At 34.6% G+C, this 19,242-nt stretch overlaps 5 protein-coding genes across 5 annotated transcripts; 4 read left to right on the top strand and 1 right to left on the bottom strand.

Moving 5' to 3' along the window:
* The first annotated feature begins 19 nt into the window (after positions 1–19).
* LOC108199772 (serine carboxypeptidase-like 46) lies at positions 20–2,801 on the top strand. The gene is made up of 9 exons (XM_017367742.2): positions 20–505; positions 620–724; positions 817–912; positions 996–1,174; positions 1,266–1,568; positions 1,648–1,781; positions 1,863–1,955; positions 2,067–2,184; positions 2,364–2,801. Exons 1-9 carry the CDS (start codon positions 265–267, stop codon positions 2,544–2,546), a joined length of 1,452 nt encoding a protein of 483 aa, XP_017223231.1. The 5' UTR covers positions 20–264; the 3' UTR covers positions 2,547–2,801.
* A 1,076-nt stretch (positions 2,802–3,877) lies between these two features.
* On the bottom strand, positions 3,878–7,411 carry LOC108199773 (uncharacterized). Its single transcript, XM_017367743.2, has 8 exons — positions 7,220–7,411; positions 5,990–6,486; positions 5,806–5,878; positions 5,634–5,714; positions 5,434–5,497; positions 4,410–4,497; positions 4,227–4,311; positions 3,878–3,916 (listed from the first exon to the last, which is right to left on the bottom strand). The coding sequence occupies exons 1-8, from the start codon at positions 7,298–7,300 to the stop codon at positions 3,878–3,880; spliced, it is 1,008 nt and encodes a 335-aa protein (XP_017223232.1). The 5' UTR covers positions 7,301–7,411.
* Positions 7,412–9,593: 2,182 nt separating this feature from the next.
* On the top strand, positions 9,594–11,404 carry LOC108197731 (plasmodesmata-located protein 2). The gene is made up of 3 exons (XM_017365425.2): positions 9,594–10,664; positions 10,855–10,968; positions 11,066–11,404. Exons 1-3 carry the CDS (start codon positions 9,872–9,874, stop codon positions 11,071–11,073), a joined length of 915 nt encoding a protein of 304 aa, XP_017220914.1. The 5' UTR covers positions 9,594–9,871; the 3' UTR covers positions 11,074–11,404.
* LOC108198425 (dynamin-related protein 4C-like) lies at positions 11,206–15,477 on the top strand. The gene is made up of 3 exons (XM_017366180.2): positions 11,206–11,341; positions 11,572–13,765; positions 13,916–15,477. The coding sequence occupies exons 2-3, from the start codon at positions 13,291–13,293 to the stop codon at positions 15,397–15,399; spliced, it is 1,959 nt and encodes a 652-aa protein (XP_017221669.1). The 5' UTR covers positions 11,206–11,341; positions 11,572–13,290; the 3' UTR covers positions 15,400–15,477.
* A 1,088-nt stretch (positions 15,478–16,565) lies between these two features.
* On the top strand, positions 16,566–18,849 carry LOC108198424 (dynamin-related protein 4C-like). Its single transcript, XM_017366179.2, has 2 exons — positions 16,566–17,040; positions 17,230–18,849. The coding sequence occupies exons 1-2, from the start codon at positions 16,566–16,568 to the stop codon at positions 18,702–18,704; spliced, it is 1,950 nt and encodes a 649-aa protein (XP_017221668.1). The 3' UTR covers positions 18,705–18,849.
* The last annotated feature ends 393 nt before the right edge of the window (positions 18,850–19,242 follow it).

Genomic DNA, 19,242 nt, shown 5'->3' with positions numbered 1-19,242 from the left:
TTTTTAAACTAAGGCGCACAATATGAATCCATCCTGGAATATCGAACACATAATCCATCAACAAAGCAAGCCGGCACAAAAATAGAAGGAATCCCACAAGACATTCACACTGAAACAAATGTAACCAAAATTCCTATACAACAACCAGTTCTGTCCGCTCCTACGTTAAATAGCATCAATATATCATTGGCAGTTGGCACTCATGGTTCTCCTACTTGTACATATACTTCACAATGTGTGGAGTTTGTTGCTATATCTTACCTCATGGCAGTGACTAATGCATTGCGTTTTCTTGGAGCGTTTGTTTTGTTGCTGAGCCACGTTCTGTGGTGCGGTGCAGAACCAATTACAGAGTTACCGGGACAACCAGAGAATGTTGCATTTCAACAGCATTCAGGATACATTGTGACAGATGCCCTACATGGCCGAGCTTTGTTTTACTACTTTGTCGAAGCTGATACTTCTGATCACCTTTCACGTCCCTTAACATTGTGGCTCAATGGAGGTTTCTTTATATATGATTACTGATCCAGAGTTCAGACTGTGTAGTTTTGGTTTTATTTAGCTAAAACGGATAAATTAGCTTTGTTAATTTGCTTTGAATTGTTTGAAACTTCAGGGCCGGGTTGTTCTTCACTTGGATATGGTGCATTCATGGAAAATGGTCCATTTCAACCAGGCAAGAAAGGAAACCTCATCAAGAACAAATATTCTTGGAACTTAGGTATTCAATCTTAGTCTGACTACTTTTTTAACGATGTTATGATGACTATGATATCAGTAGCTTTCTTGAAATGTTTGTTTTGCTGGCTGCAGAATCAAACATGTTGTATCTGGAATCGCCTATTGGAGTTGGGTTTTCATACTCAAACACAAGCTCTGACTATATCATGTGGAACGATACGACTACTGGTATGGATTTCAGCATCTTAATCATTATTAATGGATATATATACCTTACCCCAGAAGTCTATAAGTTTCTCCATCTATGGCAGCTAAGGATAACTTGGCGTTTATTATAAACTGGCTCGAAGAATTTCCAATGTATAAAGACTCCGACTTCTTTTTAGTTGGAGAAAGCTATGCAGGACACTATATTCCACAGCTTGCTGCACTAATACTTGAACACAATAAAGGGAAAAACACCCAGCCAATAAATCTCAAAGCAATTGGGGTAATGAACTCTTATTCAATGTTTTCTAAGGAGTAATTATTTCTTTTTTTTTTCCCCAGATTGACATGAGTTTTCATTTATATACTTCTAGCTGGGAAATCCACTTCTAGACATAGAAATCAGTGTAGAAGCTGGGGAATTCTTATGGTCACATGGAGCAATATCGGATGAGACATTATACCTGGAGAAGACTGTGTGCAACAACTCTAAATTTCTACAAGAATACATTCATTCCGGTTGGTCAGAAGGCTGCAATGATGTATTTAACAGAGTCTCAGATGAAATGGGAGCAGATGTTCTAAGTGATGACCTCCTTCTACCTATATGCTTGTCCTCATCGACTTCCACCACTCAGTTTAAACCTATGGGATTGCATGGGAAGAGCCATGAAGCAGTAAGTTATTCAAGTCCAGGTCTTTTTTTAATCTATTGTATGATTCTTGGCAATGCATGGTTAAAACAAATGATAACAGTTTGCTAGGAGAGGAATTGTGGGAGACCCTTGTCTTCAATCAAGGATTTTCACATATCTAAATAAGCCCGAAGTTCAGAAGGCATTACATGCTAATACAACTCACCTTCCTTTTCATTGGGACTTCTGTGAGGGGTACGACTCTGCTCCCCCTAACTCTCTCTTAGTCTCTCATCAAGCAACTAACATGAATCTGTATTGTTCGCCTGCATGAAGACCTCTTGTATATCAAGAAGAGAACTTGGCTTTGAATATTATACCCCTAGTCAGATACTTACTAAACAAAGGGATTCCCATCTTGCTCTACAGGTAAGTATCCAACTTCTCAAATCTTGCGTTTTATTTAACAAATTGCTTTCCCCCCTCCCCCTCTCTACCAAAGCGCAGCATGAACTAATACAGTATTTTTTACATATTAAGTGGAGACCAAGATTCAAAGATACCACTGACTCAAACCAGGATAATTGCTGACAAGCTTGCCAAAGATTTAAAGCTCCAGTCTTATACAAACTATGGCCCTTGGTACGACAAAAAACAGGTGCGGATATGTGAAATCCTACATTTTATGCATACACATAGGCCTAATTCGACTAAGAATAAGAGAATTACTAAAATCAGATGTCCTGCTTCTGAAGAAAAAATGCATTATATCAAAATCAGCACAAGTGCAGAACATTTGCTCTTTCGGGTTTTATTCTGAGTGTAAGTTGCATGCAGGTGGGAGGATGGTGGCAGTCATATGGTAGACTGACAGAGGGAAAGAATGTTACATATCTGACATTCGCGACAGTTAGAGGAGCAGCTCATGAAGTGCCCTTCACCTCTCCATCCCAAGCCCTCACTCTGTTTCATTCATTTCTACACGCCCTTCCTCTTCCTACGCCGCCCCCTCAACGTTAAACCAAATCCCTGATAAGATGCTGGCCTCTGAAATGGTCACCTGTTTCCGAAAATAATTAGCAAAGGCCTAATAAAACAGTTCACAACTGTAGTCAGCAAGCAGAATCTGAGGGCATTTGAAAACAAGGAGACTTGATACACATTTGCTAGCACTTAGTAGTCTTGGTCCATTCTTGCAATTGACAGCCAAATAGTTTCTGATTTTCCATTGAGATTGCCTACTGGAATTGAGGTTATGACATAAAAGAGCATTCTAATCTTTTAATAAAAAAATTCTAATAAATTTTCTATTATATACATTATTTTCGAATTTTCAAATGATACATTAACATTATCTTCCATCTAATACTTTCAAGACCGGAATAGCACATATAAATTTCACAAAGTTTCCTAAATAAATAAAATTTTGTCATAAATATAATTAAAATATATCATAATGACAAATTATAAGTACTTTACATGAAATAAGCGGGGTAAAATTTTTTCTAACAATAAAAACTAAAAAAACTGTTTAAATCGGTATTGAAAAATATCTTTTTTCTTTTTACAAAGTACAAAAGAATATGCGTATATATGCAAAAATATCACTTTATAAAAGAATATGAAAACCCAAAATTTTATCAATTTAGATAGTTTAGCACGTGTGTAAATCTATATTCTGATTGAATATATATTCTCTCTTCACATGATTAAGCCATGAATATATCTCAAAATAATCTCTTCATTCCTTTATATCAACATGCCATAAGCGAGATATATCAACATAATTATTTATTTAATGACATTAATTTTACATTTAATAATCCGTTATTTAATAATGCATTATTCCCTGCATTATTTTTTCTAGAAAGTGGCAAAATAAATTTTGGGTTAAAAAACGATCATACTACCACCATTCCCGCCTTAAACAAAATTTTGAGTTAATTTTTTCTTCTGTTAAGAGTGTTGTATTGCATCATCTACTTCTATATTTTTTCCAGTGAAATTGATTTATTTCGTGTACAAAATTTGTAGTCTTTAGGAAAAATCTTCTTATGTTTATTATATAACTCAAGTAAGTATATCTTGTTGTAGTATAAATATGATATTTTTCTTTAAAATTTAGCTAGTTCCTTAAAAATAAGATATTTAGAAAAAAAAAAACTAAACATATGACAAACAATAACAAATACAACTAAACCTACAAGACAAACTCCTAACTTCATATGATTTCTAGAAATTTATCAGAGTTAAAAAGAGATCATAGCTCCAGAGAAAATAAAAGAACAATTAAATCTTGCTTAAATTTATGAAAATATTTCATCTCGCTAATCCAAGTTTTCTTCTCCCTTTTAATTTGTGTATTGAGACGAGTGTGTAAAACCCCAAAGCTGCAAAAAAGAAAACAAAAAATAAACAACAATTTAGGATATAATATCAAAAAAATAAAGGATATATATCTTCTCCCTTTTTTTCTTGGATTTTTTTATTTTTATCATCCCCTGACCAATCCAAAAAGCATGTTTATATTTTTTGATATTCTACCTAAAAATGTTCTATCTTTTAAAAAAAAAATTAAAACTATAGTTCTTTATATCTTGGCTTCTAATATATTCTCATCAAGTAACTTGTAAAACATAGCATATTAAAACAAAATTTAAAAAACAGTCGATAAAGGTAGCTTGAAAAACTCGGTCTTACCTCAACATTTTTCAATTCAAATTCTTGATTATGAGCCAAACATTGGTTCTCAAATGTGTCACAGGGTCCACTGGTCCCAGACAACCTTCTTGCCACAAAATTAAAATTTAACCTATCATGATTTACGATTTAAAAAGAAAAAAAATGAATAAAACTATGTAGTGTTGAAAAGAGTGGTCTTACAAATCACCATCAAGGCGTAAAGCAAAATTTCCGCCTCCTCCAAATGCCAACAAGTCATTTAAGCACAAATAGAAATATCGGTTGGCACCTAAAAAAACATCATAAACACGCTATTAAAATAATACATGTTATTGCAATACGTATCTGCATATATTATATATGCTATTAGGATTAATAAATGTCCCATTAAAATATATCTATACATGTCATATATTATTATATATGAGAGGGAAAGAGAAAAGGAAATTAGGATTAGAAGGCACGCCAACGGAATCAAACATTATTATTACGCTCAAGCTCAGTTAGTTTGTCAATCGATTTGACCATATTTAAAAACAAAATCATAATGGTCAAGACATAAAAATAAATATATGTTAACTTATATATTAATAGCTAAAATAATTCAAAAGATGCATGTTCGAGTATTTAAAATGATAGTTTATGCAAAAAAAGATACAACTATCAAATCTAACCGGTAAACCATCATTTTTTTTGGATGGAGGGTAGTATAAAATCTTTAATAAAAAGTATAATATACAGAAATTTAACCGCTAATGACTATCATACTCACTCACTTTACGGTCACAAAACTAGCATCGACACTCACATCATAAGAAGGATATAGATCTTATTTCAACAATTCTATAACAAAGCCTACACCTTAAAATTACACGATTTTATGAAAGAAAAATAGTTGATACAGTTTTTTTTTTTACAGTTTATAAAATAAATATTTATTCTTATATACTTCTGCTTGTTGTTTCCCTCATTCCCCTGACCTTATGTTATTGGCCCACAACTTGCTCTCTACTACAAATCAAACACAATTAGCAAACGTTCACTGCTCTCTAGTCTTCAATAAAATCAGATAAGCAAATTATCGCTTTTGGGAGGGTAAAAGAATTTTTCAATGACATTATAATTAGGTCTCCATGAATATATTATGATACACATTAATGCTTTAACTAAATGAGTATTGTACAAATATGTGAAAAGACAATATCAATTTTCTCTAAGAGAGTACCTTTAGGCCTAAATAACCTTGGCCCTCCATCTATGGTCGTGAATACAAAGGTTTGATTTGTACCCTGTTCAAATTTACATTAAGCATAATTTTATAGCACTAGTTAGAAAATGAATACTAGTAGAGAATATAATGAAAATTATTTTATTTGGGTGGATGTTTCAAATGAATAGGTTGCTTCATATTGTTAAATAACTTACTTGATACTTTTGCTTGGCGGTAGGTGCAAGAGGACTCTCAAACAACCCACCAAATATAGCACCTTGCATATCTCCAGTAATCTATGTGAAATGTATTGTATAAATCATGCCAAATAAAAAAAATTAATATTGAACTCATTCAGTATATAAAATAGTGAAGATGTAAGCATACCAACAAACAAGGACCTGGAAGGTCACCACTCTTCCGTATAAGTGTACGAAGTGATATACCATGTTTCACCGTGCTGCCCTTTATGTAAAAAAAACCCATATAAAACCAAGTTCGCATATAAATAGAATATGGAAGGAGAAATTATAAAAATATATGATATGTGACAACTTCAAACCAATATTACCTATATAATAACACCCATTCACAACCTTTAACTATATTGGGAAGGGCTAGTTGAAGAAATCCATACAATTCTGCATAGAGGAAAAGAGACTCATCGGTGAGTTTGGGCATGAACTTTCTGAAACAATGTTGATCAGTTGCATCCTCAAAAGTATCACAACCACTCGTACTCCTAGAGATTCCATCTTCAATTTCTTTTGGAGTACAAAAGATTTCTTTTTCATCAAATGTTTGACTGATTACAGAGCCTTGCTCTGTATGTTGACATTGTATAGTTGGATAATCTTCATTTACACACTTAAATTTACATTTCACATTGTTTTTCAAAGAAACATCTCGTTGTAAAAAACTTCTATTTTTCCATCGAATAGGTTGTGACTGAATTGGTTTAATGTCATCATTTTCATTGTTAAGTCGGGATTCCTTAAAACTTGTTGATGGAAGAACATAAGAAAGGAAAGAAGACAAAGATTTTCCCTCCTTGCTATATTGTGTGGCCTGCACATGTGAAAAGTTGTAGTACATATTTTATTATTGCCACAAATAATGATAATGAATATCTCATTTGATGAAGTATGTAAAAGAAAAAGGAATTCCATAAACCAGTTCCTATATCACAAAGTTAGGAACGAATGCAAATAATAACAGACCAACCTTGTATCGAGTAAAAAAAGATTAAAAAAATCATGCCAAAATTCCAAGAATCATGTAGATTACATATATTGTTCATATGGTTATTAAGCACTTATATGGTCCAAAATCAACATAAATATCGAAATATCGAAATAAATGCATCTATATGGATCACGGCAAGGAACATACAAAGCAGCAGTAGGAAAAAACATGATCATATACAAAAAATTCCAGAGATAAAATATTTTAATAAAAGTTAATATTAACATCGATATAGTTGCTGTAGCTTAAGAAGCTTTTTACATACGGGCAATTTCTACTTTATTATGGAATATAAATTTATAAATTAATTCCCAAAATTTTCATCCAGTTATTAATGAGCCACAATAAATATTCATATCCAATTTAACCTAGCAAACAAAATGTCAATATATAGAAGATCTTCACACATATTATGAGCATAAATTAGACATGATCAAGCAACAACATAAAAACAAATAACATGAAATCACATTACATCAATTATATTAGATTACACACACGTTTATGTATGTATGTATGTATGTATGTATGTATGTATGTATGTGAAGAGAAGTACCTGGGATTGAGGATGGGTTGAAGGAGAATCATAAAAGAGAAGAGAAAGCTTGTCAGATACTTTGTCTTTTAATGAGTACATATCACCCTCAACCCTCTTCTTGCAACAACAAGAATAAAGACACAAATTTGCAATCAAATAATAATTATCAGGGTGTAATGAAATTACAAACCTTTCAATTTAGAAAGAGGAGCTGAAAGGGGAAGAATTTTGATTGACAAAAAAAAAATAGTTGTGATATCAAATTTAGGCAGTAAATTTCGGAAAAAGATTTGCAATCGAATATTCAAATATTTGGAATCCTACTACTTTTATTATTCCTAAATAATTTTTTTCATCTTTTAGATTTTTAGAACATCTACAATATATGGGATGAGAGGTGCCAATCAAGATTAATCAAAATTTTTAATATTGTCAAATCATGAAACTTACTAATATTTTATTTTCTTTCTCTTGAAGATTATTTTTAGTAGCATCCTTGTTAAATTTTACTCTAATTGTTGGCACTCAAGTAGTCGATGTAATAAAATAACTATAACTATAAATAGATACGAGAGTACATGTCTTTAACCTGAATGCACGTCTATTTTTTTTTAGTAGGATGTCAAAAGTTGGCAATTTTCGTTAACACTTCTCCCACTCCAACGGAGAACCAACGAGACCGTCACGTCACATCATTCCACATTATATTTTGACTTCTTTTTTTAACACTCCCCATTGAAGTTGTTTATAGAGATGGTTTAGGTTAGCTCTTTAGGTGTACATGCATGAATTCTGATGTGAACTTCGTTCATTTCAAATTGATACCAGGTGAGAGTAAATTAATCTAAAATTGATTTTTCAAATTTCAAGATAAGAGAGCATCTTCAAGAAGTCTCCGAGAATTTTTAGGTAGAAAAATAAAGATCATTGATCAATATAGAATTCGAAGTGATTCTTAAAGGCTCTATATAAATTTAAGAGCTTCCACGTGGTTCATAACTTATCTTTGTTGATAAAAAAATTTAGTTTCTCCAATTCATCTCCTTCCTTTCTCTCTATTTTAATTTACATGTGAATAAAATATAAAATAAAAAACGAATATAAAAAGTATCGATGAAGTTGATACTCTTAAAAATGTACTAATTAATGTGGAATATAATTATTTATATTATATTTAGAAGACTTCTAGGAGATTTTCACAAATATTTTTGAGTTTTTGATATTCATACGGGGATATGAATAGAAGTTGCGAATAAGGAATCAAATTTGTATTTTATTATTTTCATCATTATGTATATAATTACATGTAAATGAATCAAAATATATAATAATATTAATTAAAGTAATATCGGAAAAGGTCAAAACAAATTGATTGCACACATTCCTACATGATGCACTAGATTTAAAACAATACTACTACTGTAACACCCCAATCCTACATCGAGAAAGAATGAAGATAAGTTTATAAACATAAGTATTATCGTCAATTATACCAACAAATCATAATCTTTTGAGGATTTGTGGTGGATTTGTGGATTGTCCAAATAATTATAATTAGACTATTTTTTTCGACTTATTTTTGAATTGAAATATTAAGACTTATCAAATTTTCGAGAAAAAACTCGGATTTGACATTGAGTTTTCGCCATTACTCTCCGGCGAGTATTTATTAAGTGCATAACTGTAAGGCATTAGTTGTGTGTGCAAAGGAGTACATGAAAATAAATTAAAGAGTCCTGTGAAGCCCCCTAATCGAGTAGAGAGAATCACAACTTTCTTGCATGACAGTATGTGCAGTAAAGAATCTTGCTACACTCTTGATCAATTTTCATTTCGAACCCTAGCTGCCTAGCTCAACTGTTATTCCACTTCCACCTGGGTCAAACTTTCTTTATACAGTTTTAACTTACCTCACCACACAATCCAAGGCTCCTCCTGCACCCCCTCTCTCTCCTCCTTTGCATTTCTTCAACCTTTGTACTACTCTCTTTACTTAATCACTCCAACCAACCCATTTGCTGAGAAATTGGTTTCTTCAACCCAATCAACAGTGCATCATTACCCTGCCATTTTTTAGCTCCATTTTTATGGTATACATGTAACTGGTTCTGATTAATTTTTAAAAAATATTCTATTAATTTATTGATTACACTCCGATCTTACTAAAAATCTTGGATTTATCATAAATATCTCCGATTTCTGATTTGTACAACATGTTTTAAAAGATATGAAATACTATTGTTCTACCAATTATTTATGTTTTTGCTTTACATTATTTTAAGTAGGATAGAACAATTGTTTTCAATACTATTGTATCAAAATGTGTGTGATCTGTCTAGCACAACCAATTGTATACATGTATACCAACTTTGTAGAAGATACAATACACACAGTAGTTGGGTAAAAAAGATGCTCCTACCTCATCTTTACTGCACATCAAAAGACAAAGTGAATCCAAAATCCAAGTCCAAAACCAAGAACCCATTTTGAGCAAGTTAAAGAATCAAGAAAATCAAGATTATCAGAACCCAACTCCCCATTCTTTATCAAAATCAAGATTATCAAGAGGGTCCAGAATATTTTCTCAACACCTTTCAATCTCTCATAATCAACCCATGATTTGCCATTCAAAAAAACATATCCAACAATAAAAAATACAAGCTTTACAGAATGAGCTTACCAAGAAAACCCTTTTGCATCCTCCCTCTTTTCTTGACAATCTTTGCAAATCTTGAGCTCATAGCTCACCCCAAATCTGCACCAGACTACAACACATTGGTCTACAAGGGTTGTGCCAAACAATCCCTCTCAGATCCATCTGGGGTTTACTCCCAAGCCATTTCAACACTCTATGGCACCCTGGTTCAACAATCTTCAAAAACCAGGTTCTTCAAAACCACAACAGGGACTTCTCAAACAACAATCACTGGCCTTTTCCAATGCAGAGGAGACTTATCAAATGTGGACTGTTACAACTGTGTGAGCAGGCTCCCAACCCTCACTGACAAGCTCTGTGGCAAGCCTGTGGCAGCAAGAATCCAGCTCCTGGGCTGCTACATGCTCTATGAAGTTGCTGGGTTTGCTCAAATCTCAGGCCTTGAGCTTTTGTACAAGACCTGTGGAGGTTCAAGTGCAGGAGGGACTGGCTTTCAAGAGAGGAGAGACACAGCCTTTTCGACACTCGAAAGTGGAGTCACTAGTGGGAATGGCTTCTATACAACTAGCTATGAGTCCATGTTTGTTTTAGGACAATGTCAAGGTGATCTAGGGACTTCAGATTGTGGAAGTTGTGTTAAAACTGCAGTTCAAAGAGCTCAAGTTGAGTGTGGCAGCTCTATTTCTGGTCAAATTTATCTTCACAAGTGTTTTATTAGTTATAGTTATTATCCCAATGGGATTCCCAAGAGATCATCACCAACCTCATCTTCATCTCCATATACTCCTACTTCCTCTTCTTCACCAGGTAAAATTTCATTATTATATTAAATAATTACAAAATTGCCATTAACTTGTGCTAATGAAGCAACCCTTTTGTTATCTTTTCTTTTGCTTTTTCTTTATGTTATTCTTCTTTTCATATGTATGAATATTGACTTAATTGAGGGTCTTAAAGTAGCTAAAGTTGAATGGAATTTGGCTTTTGATTAATGTAGATACACAGCAGAATACAGGGAAGACAGTAGCAATTATATTAGGAGGGGCAGCTGGAGTGGGATTTCTAGTTATATGTATGCTTTTTGCTAGGAGTTTATTGAAGAAAAATGATGGTAAGTCAATAGCACATTTTACATTGACTTCAAAATTATGTGTTTGTGTGTGTGTTTAATTCATTTTTTGCGGGGTTTTTTTTAAAATTTTGTGCAGATAATTGAAATATGAGGATGGCTTTGGTGAACTAAAGTTCAATTTTGAGGTGGATTATTTCCTTTATTTTTTGAGTAATGAAAAAGATGGCCATAGAGGTGAAGAGCTTTTTGAGATGGGGATTGGAAAATGTATTGATGGTGGAGATGAGATTGAGAATGGAAGATGAAAGATTGTAGTAATTGTTTATTACAGAGTTTAACAGAGGAAGAGGTGTAAGAATGAATGTTTGTCAAAAAAGGACTAACAAATTGGCCCTTCTTTTGCTCATTGCAGGTTATAAGTTTTGTCTTGTTCTTTTTCATCTATCTTCAATATTACTCTCTTCTTTCCCACTGAGATTTCATTCTTTTTACATAATTAAACACTGCTCTTGCATGTGCTTTGCTCTAATTTATTTTTATGTACCCTAGTGGTCCAAGGAATAGTATATTAAGTTCACACTTTAAAACACAAAGTATATTTCTTTTCTTTCATTAAAACTCAAGATTTCTCCTAAAGCTCAGGTTTCTGGTGAAGAATGGATTTTTTCGTTCTTAGAAGTAAGAGTAAGGTCTGCGGACAGTCCAGACTGAACGGAAACGAGCTACGATTTCACTGGATGTCTGTTGAGCTTGGTTTTAGATGATTTCATGGGGTACTGAAATCTTTTTACCACCAACTTGGTGTTGTTTGTGTATTATTGCCTTTTTGTGGGAGGGCTTTTAGTGGAGCCAAAATGTTTCATTGATCCGGTGAATCATTTGCAATATACTAGTACTATTATTGTCCTCTACATTACTGTGACAAAGACCAAGACTCACCAAGTCTTAGAACCACTTCTTAAAGCAGAAACAACTGGGATGACTCTTCTGGTATTAAAGGCTGATGAGATTTCTTGACAGTACATTAATTAAGTCTATAATACGAATGATACTAGCATACATCTAGCGGAAAAAAGTGTTGGACGTGAAAAACCCTAGGAGGGGGCAATTTTCTGTTGAATGATACTGTAGCACCTCTTGTATGTACATCAAAAACTTAGGGTTAAGCTGTCCAAAACTTTTTTCCGTTGCTGACATATGTATGTCAGGGACCCAGACCTCCCGGACCCTTAGTAGTTTATGTTTTTGGTTAGAAATTATAAATTAACAGCTGTAATTTCCATTTACTATAGTAAGATACTTATACAAGGACTATACATCAAGGTTATGCATAATGCTGGTACAAGCCGTTGCGGATCCAGAATCGAAAATAAACAGCTCAACTCTACTTAATTTGCATTAACGACAAGATACAGGGCAATTCGCGAGCAGCAGCAAAATTTATACTACTTCAATCACTACAGGTGGAAGATATGGAACTGTTGTATATTCCATCCTTGTTATTTTTTTTCTGTATTACACTGGATATAAAAAAAAGTGGTGGCAGCCAGTTCTATTGATGTCCAAAATGGGATGTTTGTTAGAACTACATTACTGCTAAATATTCCCAACCTTTTTTTCTCTGTTACATCCAAGATTTGCAGTCCTGTTCTGGCCCCCCTTAACTAAATCTTTTCACATTTTCCCTGGAAGCACATGAATCACTGTAATATACTGAATTGCATTGAAATAGCTATAAGGGAGGAAAGACATTTCAAAACCTGCAATAACAATGGAGACTCCTGTTATCAGCTTCCCAGATGTCTACCAGTGTCACAAAGTAAATCTGAATATTAAATCAGCTTTGCAACCCTGTCTGCGCATAGTGCATCTTTGAACACTCCTCATTTATCCAACAAATGAACAATACCAGTATAATGGCTGCATGTAATGCTACTCATATTCTTAGTATTTTCCTTATTATATCAGTCCTGCATGAGTAACAGATGGTACATGTAATAGGTTTCATTTTGTTAGTTTTTTAAATCAGTTATTTACTTGTTTAAAAAGTTCATTTTCAGCTTTTTAGAAAGTTATTTAAAAGAACATAATTTTTTCATATAATTAGTCACAACTCTTGGTCTCCAGTACAGAATAAGTGCATACACTGAATATTAAAACTGGGGAGTGTATTGATTCTTGGTATTTCCAAACGTGCTTTTAAATGAGCTTCATTCTTCATATTCCAGGAGAAAACAGTTCTGGAAATGAAGAGTTCTGTATCTGAACAGTTTTAGTAGTCAAGAGTCAGGCATGCTAATTGCTACATGAATAAATCCACTATATATATGACTCTGGAGTAACATAATGTGACAAGCCAAAATGGGTAATTACATAAATCAAGAAAATTCTAGTGAGGTATCTGGGGTTGGTGCATCTCTTGTGTCATCGTATAATGATAGGATTCGACCGCTCTTAGATGCCATTGATAAGCTTCGAGATCTTAATGTTATGCAAGAAGGGATTCAGCTCCCTACTATTGTTGTTGTTGGTGACCAGTCTTCTGGCAAGTCCAGTGTCCTGGAATCTCTTGCTGGTATCAGCTTGCCTCGAGGCGATGGCATTTGTACAAGGGTCCCTCTTGTTATCAGGCTGCAGAATTATGCACTATCTGAAACACAGCTTCAGTTGGAGTATCTCACAAAAGTAGTTCCTACAGATGAATCAAATGTAGCGAAAGAGATTAGCTCAGCCACTGATGAGATTGCGGGTAGTGGAAAAGGGATATCGCATACCCCTTTGACACTTGTGGTAAAGAAAAATGGTGTCCCTGACCTTACTATGATCGATTTGCCTGGTATGCTCTTTTTTATATTTAGTTCTTTTGATCATTGTTATGTACACCATAAAATATTAAAGGATTGTTAAACAATTAGTCTATTTGATGGCTATTATTTTCTGCTTATTAGCTTTTATTTATGTTAACATAAAATAAAATTTTCAACAGGGATTACTAGAGTTCCAGTGCATGGGCAGCCTGAGGATATCTATGAGCAAATTTCAGGCATCATAATGGAGTTTATTAAGCCACAAGAAAGTATAATACTTAATGTTCTTTCTGCAACTGTAGATTTCCCTACGTGTGAATCTATCCGAATGTCTCAACTTGTGGACAAAACAGGAGAAAGAACCTTGGCAGTTGTTACCAAATCAGACAAAGCTCCTGATGGATTGCATGCCAAGGTGATGGAGGATGATGTTAAGATAGGTCTGGGCTATGTATGTGTGAGGAATCGAATTGGTGACGAGTCTTATGAAGAAGCAAGAATGAAAGAAACTAAGCTTTTTAAAGCTCATCCACTACTCAAAAAAATTGACAAGTCAATGGTTGGTGTTCCTGTTTTGGCGAAAAAGCTTGTCCAGATTCAAGCTAATATCATATCTAAATGCTTGCCTGATATTGTAAAGAAAATCAACATGAAGCTGAATGCAAATGTTTCTGAGCTCAACAGTCTTCCGCAAAAAGTGTCTACTGTTCCAGAAGCAATAGCTACTTTCATGAGGATTGTGGGATTGTCTAGAGAGTCCTTGAAAGACCTTTTTGTGAGAGGTGAGTTTGGTGAATACCCTGATGATAAGAATATGCATTGTTCTGCTCGTTTAGCTGAATTTCTTGACAAGTTCTTGGAAGAAATAAAAGTTAGTTCTGTCAATAACTCTTCAGAGAAGTTTCTCATTGATGAAATTAAGGAGCTACAGGAGGCTAAAGCGATTGCCCTGCCTAATTTCCTTCCTCGTTCATCGTTTCATGCTTTGGTACAGCTCAAGATTAAAGCAATTTCAGAAATGCCTTCCAACTTTATTGCTAAAGTATGGGACTATGTTGAAACTGTGGTAATTGCGATCCTGGCGCGTCATTGTGAGAAATATCCACAATTTCAGTCTCGTATGACCAGAGCAGCCCACAATTTGATATCAAGTGTCAAAGAGAAGTCGACTGAACGAGTTTCAGGGATTGTGGAAATGGAGAAGACTGTTGAGTATACATGTGACCCTGAGTATCTGGTGGAGTGGAAAAAGCTTCTCGCTAGTAGTATTAATTTTAATCAGACTTCTGCGGTGATTAATCTTGGATATTTTGGGAACATTGATGTTAGTCATCTGAGGAGTTATCCTAATGGTATAAGAAATGATGCTTTTGACCTGAAGTGTAGAATGACTGCTTACTGGAATATTGTTCTCAAAAGGATGGTTGATTGCATTGCTCTTCAACTGATGCTGGCTATACGGAGATTTGTGAATTGTGACTTGGAAATGGAAATCGTGAATGAGTTTATGCAGACAAAAGAGGGTGGCATTGAGCGTATGCTGATTGAAGTGCCGTCTATTGCTATGAAGAGGGAAAGGTTGAACAGAAGTATTAGTGTACTCAAGGAATCAAGGGTGGTTCTCGCTAAGATCATTGATAATATTGCTCTGGCTGATGATTAGTTCAAGCAATCAAGTTTCTAATTGCAAGTTTGTAAGCTCTTTATAACTATGGTTTGGTAATGATATGCTATTATATTATTAAGATGTGCTCTGATGTTGTGCTATGAACTTCCAATTTGTCATTTTCAAACTGCTACTAAGTTTTGGATGATTATACAAAGTTTTGCCCGCTTATAGTTTTATTTAATTAAGGAAAAATATGACTCGAAATGTTTTATAGAAGGCTACGAAAATTTAAACATCTGATAAAGCAGACTTCTGATATTTGTATTGCAGACATGGTCCATAGGAAGGTGCAGTGAGACTTAACTGTCTACTAATATAAATTTGTTCATAGATTGATCATAGTAACAAGTTTCTAATTTGTGATTATAGTCTAATGGAAAATATGGAAATAAGACTTTTGATACACTGCTTAAAGTTGAAAAGACAGTAACAACCGACTCTGTACAAATTTCTTTGCATTCAGGAGAACAAACATTTAAAATTCTCTATTTCCAGCCAAGTAAATATTCACCTTTATTCTGGTTAGATTCCGGTTCCTAGATCTGAACATGAGGTGAAGGCAAAAGCATTTATCAACCAATTCCTTTTCTCTTTGGCCAATTACATTTTAACAGCTTATATGTACATTGGGAAGCAAGGGTAACAATGGAAGATTGTTGATAAATGTGCATTAAAAAGAGAGAGGCTCAACTATTTTGGGATAAATTTTTTTCCCAAAAAGGACATCTAATTTGGGATGGAGGGAGTAAAAAAATTAAAACATAGAGATTATTAAGTTGTTGTGTTCATGGACCTTTAGGTCCTTTCCTTTCCCAAGTGCCAAGTACACTTATTCTCAACAAAATGGTCACTAGTAGAAATTAATTTCCTGCATTTACTGTTCCTGGAGAGTCCAAGAGTGATTAGGTGTTGCACAAAGCACTACTTTGGGACTCCACCACCACACAAGTAAACTGTAATGATGCTACGTATTTCTAAGTCTGCTTGTTAATGAGCTTAATTCTTTTCCAAGAGGTAAAAACTCTGGAAAAGAAAAAGAATTTGAACAGTTTCTGACTAGTAGTCCTAGTAAGTAGCATAGAATGCAAGCCTGTGAATCCACTATATAAAGGACTGTTCAGTAACATTCTGTAAACATCCTACATTTCAAACTTAGAGAGATGATAGTTCAAGAAAATTCTGTTGACCAGGTACCTGGAGTTGATGCATCCCTTCTCTCATCTTACAATGATAGGATTCGACCGCTCTTGGATGCCATCGACAAGCTTCGAGATCTTAATGTTATGCAAGAAGGGATTCAGCTCCCTACTATTGTTGTTGTTGGTGACCAGTCTTCTGGCAAGTCCAGTGTCCTGGAATCTCTTGCTGTTGCTGGTATCAGCTTGCCTCGCGGCGATGGAATTTGTACCAGGGTCCCCCTTGTCATCAGGCTGCAGAATCATGCACAATCTGACTCAAGTCTTCAGTTGGAGTATCTTACAAAAGTAGTTCCTACAGATGAGTTAAGTGTAGCGAAAGCGATTAACATGGCCACCGATGAGATTGCTGGCAATGGAAAAGGGATTTCTCATACTCCTTTGACACTTGTGGTGAAGAAAAATGGTGTCCCTGATCTCACTATGATTGATTTGCCTGGTATGCTTAATACTCCTTTTAGTTCTCTTAATCATATGTTTCGCGAACTATTAAAACATCGTTGAACCAAAAATGAACAATGCTAGAAATGACATTTCATGTATTAGTTTCTAGCTGTAATTAAGTAACAGAGTATTGATATATAATCGATTAGCAGGTACTTTGACATTATATAAAACTTTTAAACAGGTATTACCAGGGTTCCGGTTCACGGGCAGCCTGAGGATATCTATGAGCAAATTTCTGAAATGATAATGGAATTTGTAAAGCCTGAGGAGAGTATAATTCTCAATGTTCTTTCTGCAACTGTCGACTTTCCCACCTGTGAGTCTATCAGAATGTCACAGCTTGTGGACAAAACAGGAGAGAGGACTCTGGCAGTTGTTATGAAATCAGATAAGGCTCCTGATGGATTGCATGAGAAGGTGATGGCAGATGATGTGAAGATAGGCCTTGGCTATGTATGTGTGAGGAATCGGATTGGTGATGAGTCTTATGAAGAAGCGAGGATGAAAGAAACTAAACTTTTTCAGGCTCATCCGCTCCTGAAAAAGATTGACAAGTCGATGGTTAGTGTTCCTGTTCTGGCAAAAAGACTTGTGGAAATTCAAGCTAATATTATTTCTAAATGTTTGCCGGATATTGTGAAGAAAATCAATGTAAAGCTGAATGCAAATGTTTCTGAGCTCAATAATCTGCCTCGAAAACTGTCTACTATTGCAGAGGCAATAGCTATTTTCATGAGGATTGTGGGCTTTTCCAGAGAGTCTTTGAAAAAACTTCTTGTGAGGGGTGAGTTTGATGAATACCCTGATGATAAAAGTATGCATTGTACTGCTCGTTTAGCTGAAATGCTTGACAAGTTCTCAGAAGAAATTAAAAGCAGTTCTGATAATGGCTCTTCAGAGAAGTTCTTGATTGATGAAATTGAGGTGCTAAAGGAGACTAAAGCAATTGCGCTGCCTAATTTTCTTCCTCGTTCAGCTTTTCATGCTCTGCTACAGCTAAAGATAAAAGCAATTTCAGAAATGGCTGCAGACTTTATTGCAGAAGTATGGGACTACGTTGAAACTGTGGTGATTGGTGTCGTTGAGCAGCATTGTGAGAAATATCCACAGTTTCAGTCTCATATGACAAGAGCAGCGCACAATTTGATTTCTAGTGTCAAAGAGAAGTCCACTGAACGAGTTTTAGAGGTCGTGGAAATGGAGAAGATGGGAGGCTATACGAGTGATCCTCAGTATCTGACAGAGTGGAAGAATCTTATGAGTTGCAGTGGTAATTTTAATCAGAATTACACAGTGATTAATCTTGGACATTTTGGGAGCATTGATGTTACTCATTTGTGGAGTTATCCTGCTGGTATAAGACACGATGCATTTGACCTGAAGTGCAGAATGACTGCTTACTGGAAGATTGTTCTGAAACGGATGGTCGATTGCATTGCTCTTCAGTTGATGTTGTCTATACAGAGGTTTGCAAACGGTAAAATGGAATCAGAAGTCGTTAATGAAGTCATGGATACGAAAGAGGGTGGCATTGAACGCGTGCTCATTGAAATGCCTTCGGTTGCTGGGAAGAGGGAAAGGTTGAACAAGAGTATTAGCTTACTCAAGGAATCAAGGATCGTTCTTGCTAAGATCATGGACATGGCTGATGCTTAGTTCTGGTTCTTTATTGGAAGTTTAGAAGCTCATTATGTGTTTTAAAACTCTATTGTCTTAAAATTTGGTACTCATCTTTTGTCTGATTGTCACTAAGACATGCTCTAAGATATTGTGTTATGTACTACTTCTTATCTATGTTCATCATATTGTGAGGCCACTGGTAAAATGTCTCTCTTTTGCATCATCCCATGAGCATTTTTCTATTTCAAATATCATAGCATTGCACACAATTGCATAGTAAATTCTTAATCCAGGATCAATCCAAGAACATGAATTTCTATAGTTTTTCTTCTTATAAGCACTGTATAATTTCAAATAATTACTAAAAAAATTGTTTTTAATTTTAACCCCGATTAATATGAATTTTTTGTTCCGCCATTTAATAAAACCCAGGAATATTGCATGTAAGAACATCTTCACAAATTGCATGATCAATAACCAAGGTTGGGCATTGGAAATCTAATAAGAACACAGCTCCAACAGATTGCCAGTTTTTAAAGGATTCCATGTTAAGAGTTACTCCCTTTATATTTCA

Source organism: Daucus carota, chromosome 8 (assembly GCF_001625215.2).
Source record: "Daucus carota subsp. sativus chromosome 8, DH1 v3.0, whole genome shotgun sequence".
Lineage (NCBI taxonomy): Eukaryota > Viridiplantae > Streptophyta > Magnoliopsida > Apiales > Apiaceae > Daucus > Daucus carota.
This window is presented reverse-complemented; position numbering and strand designations above follow the sequence as displayed.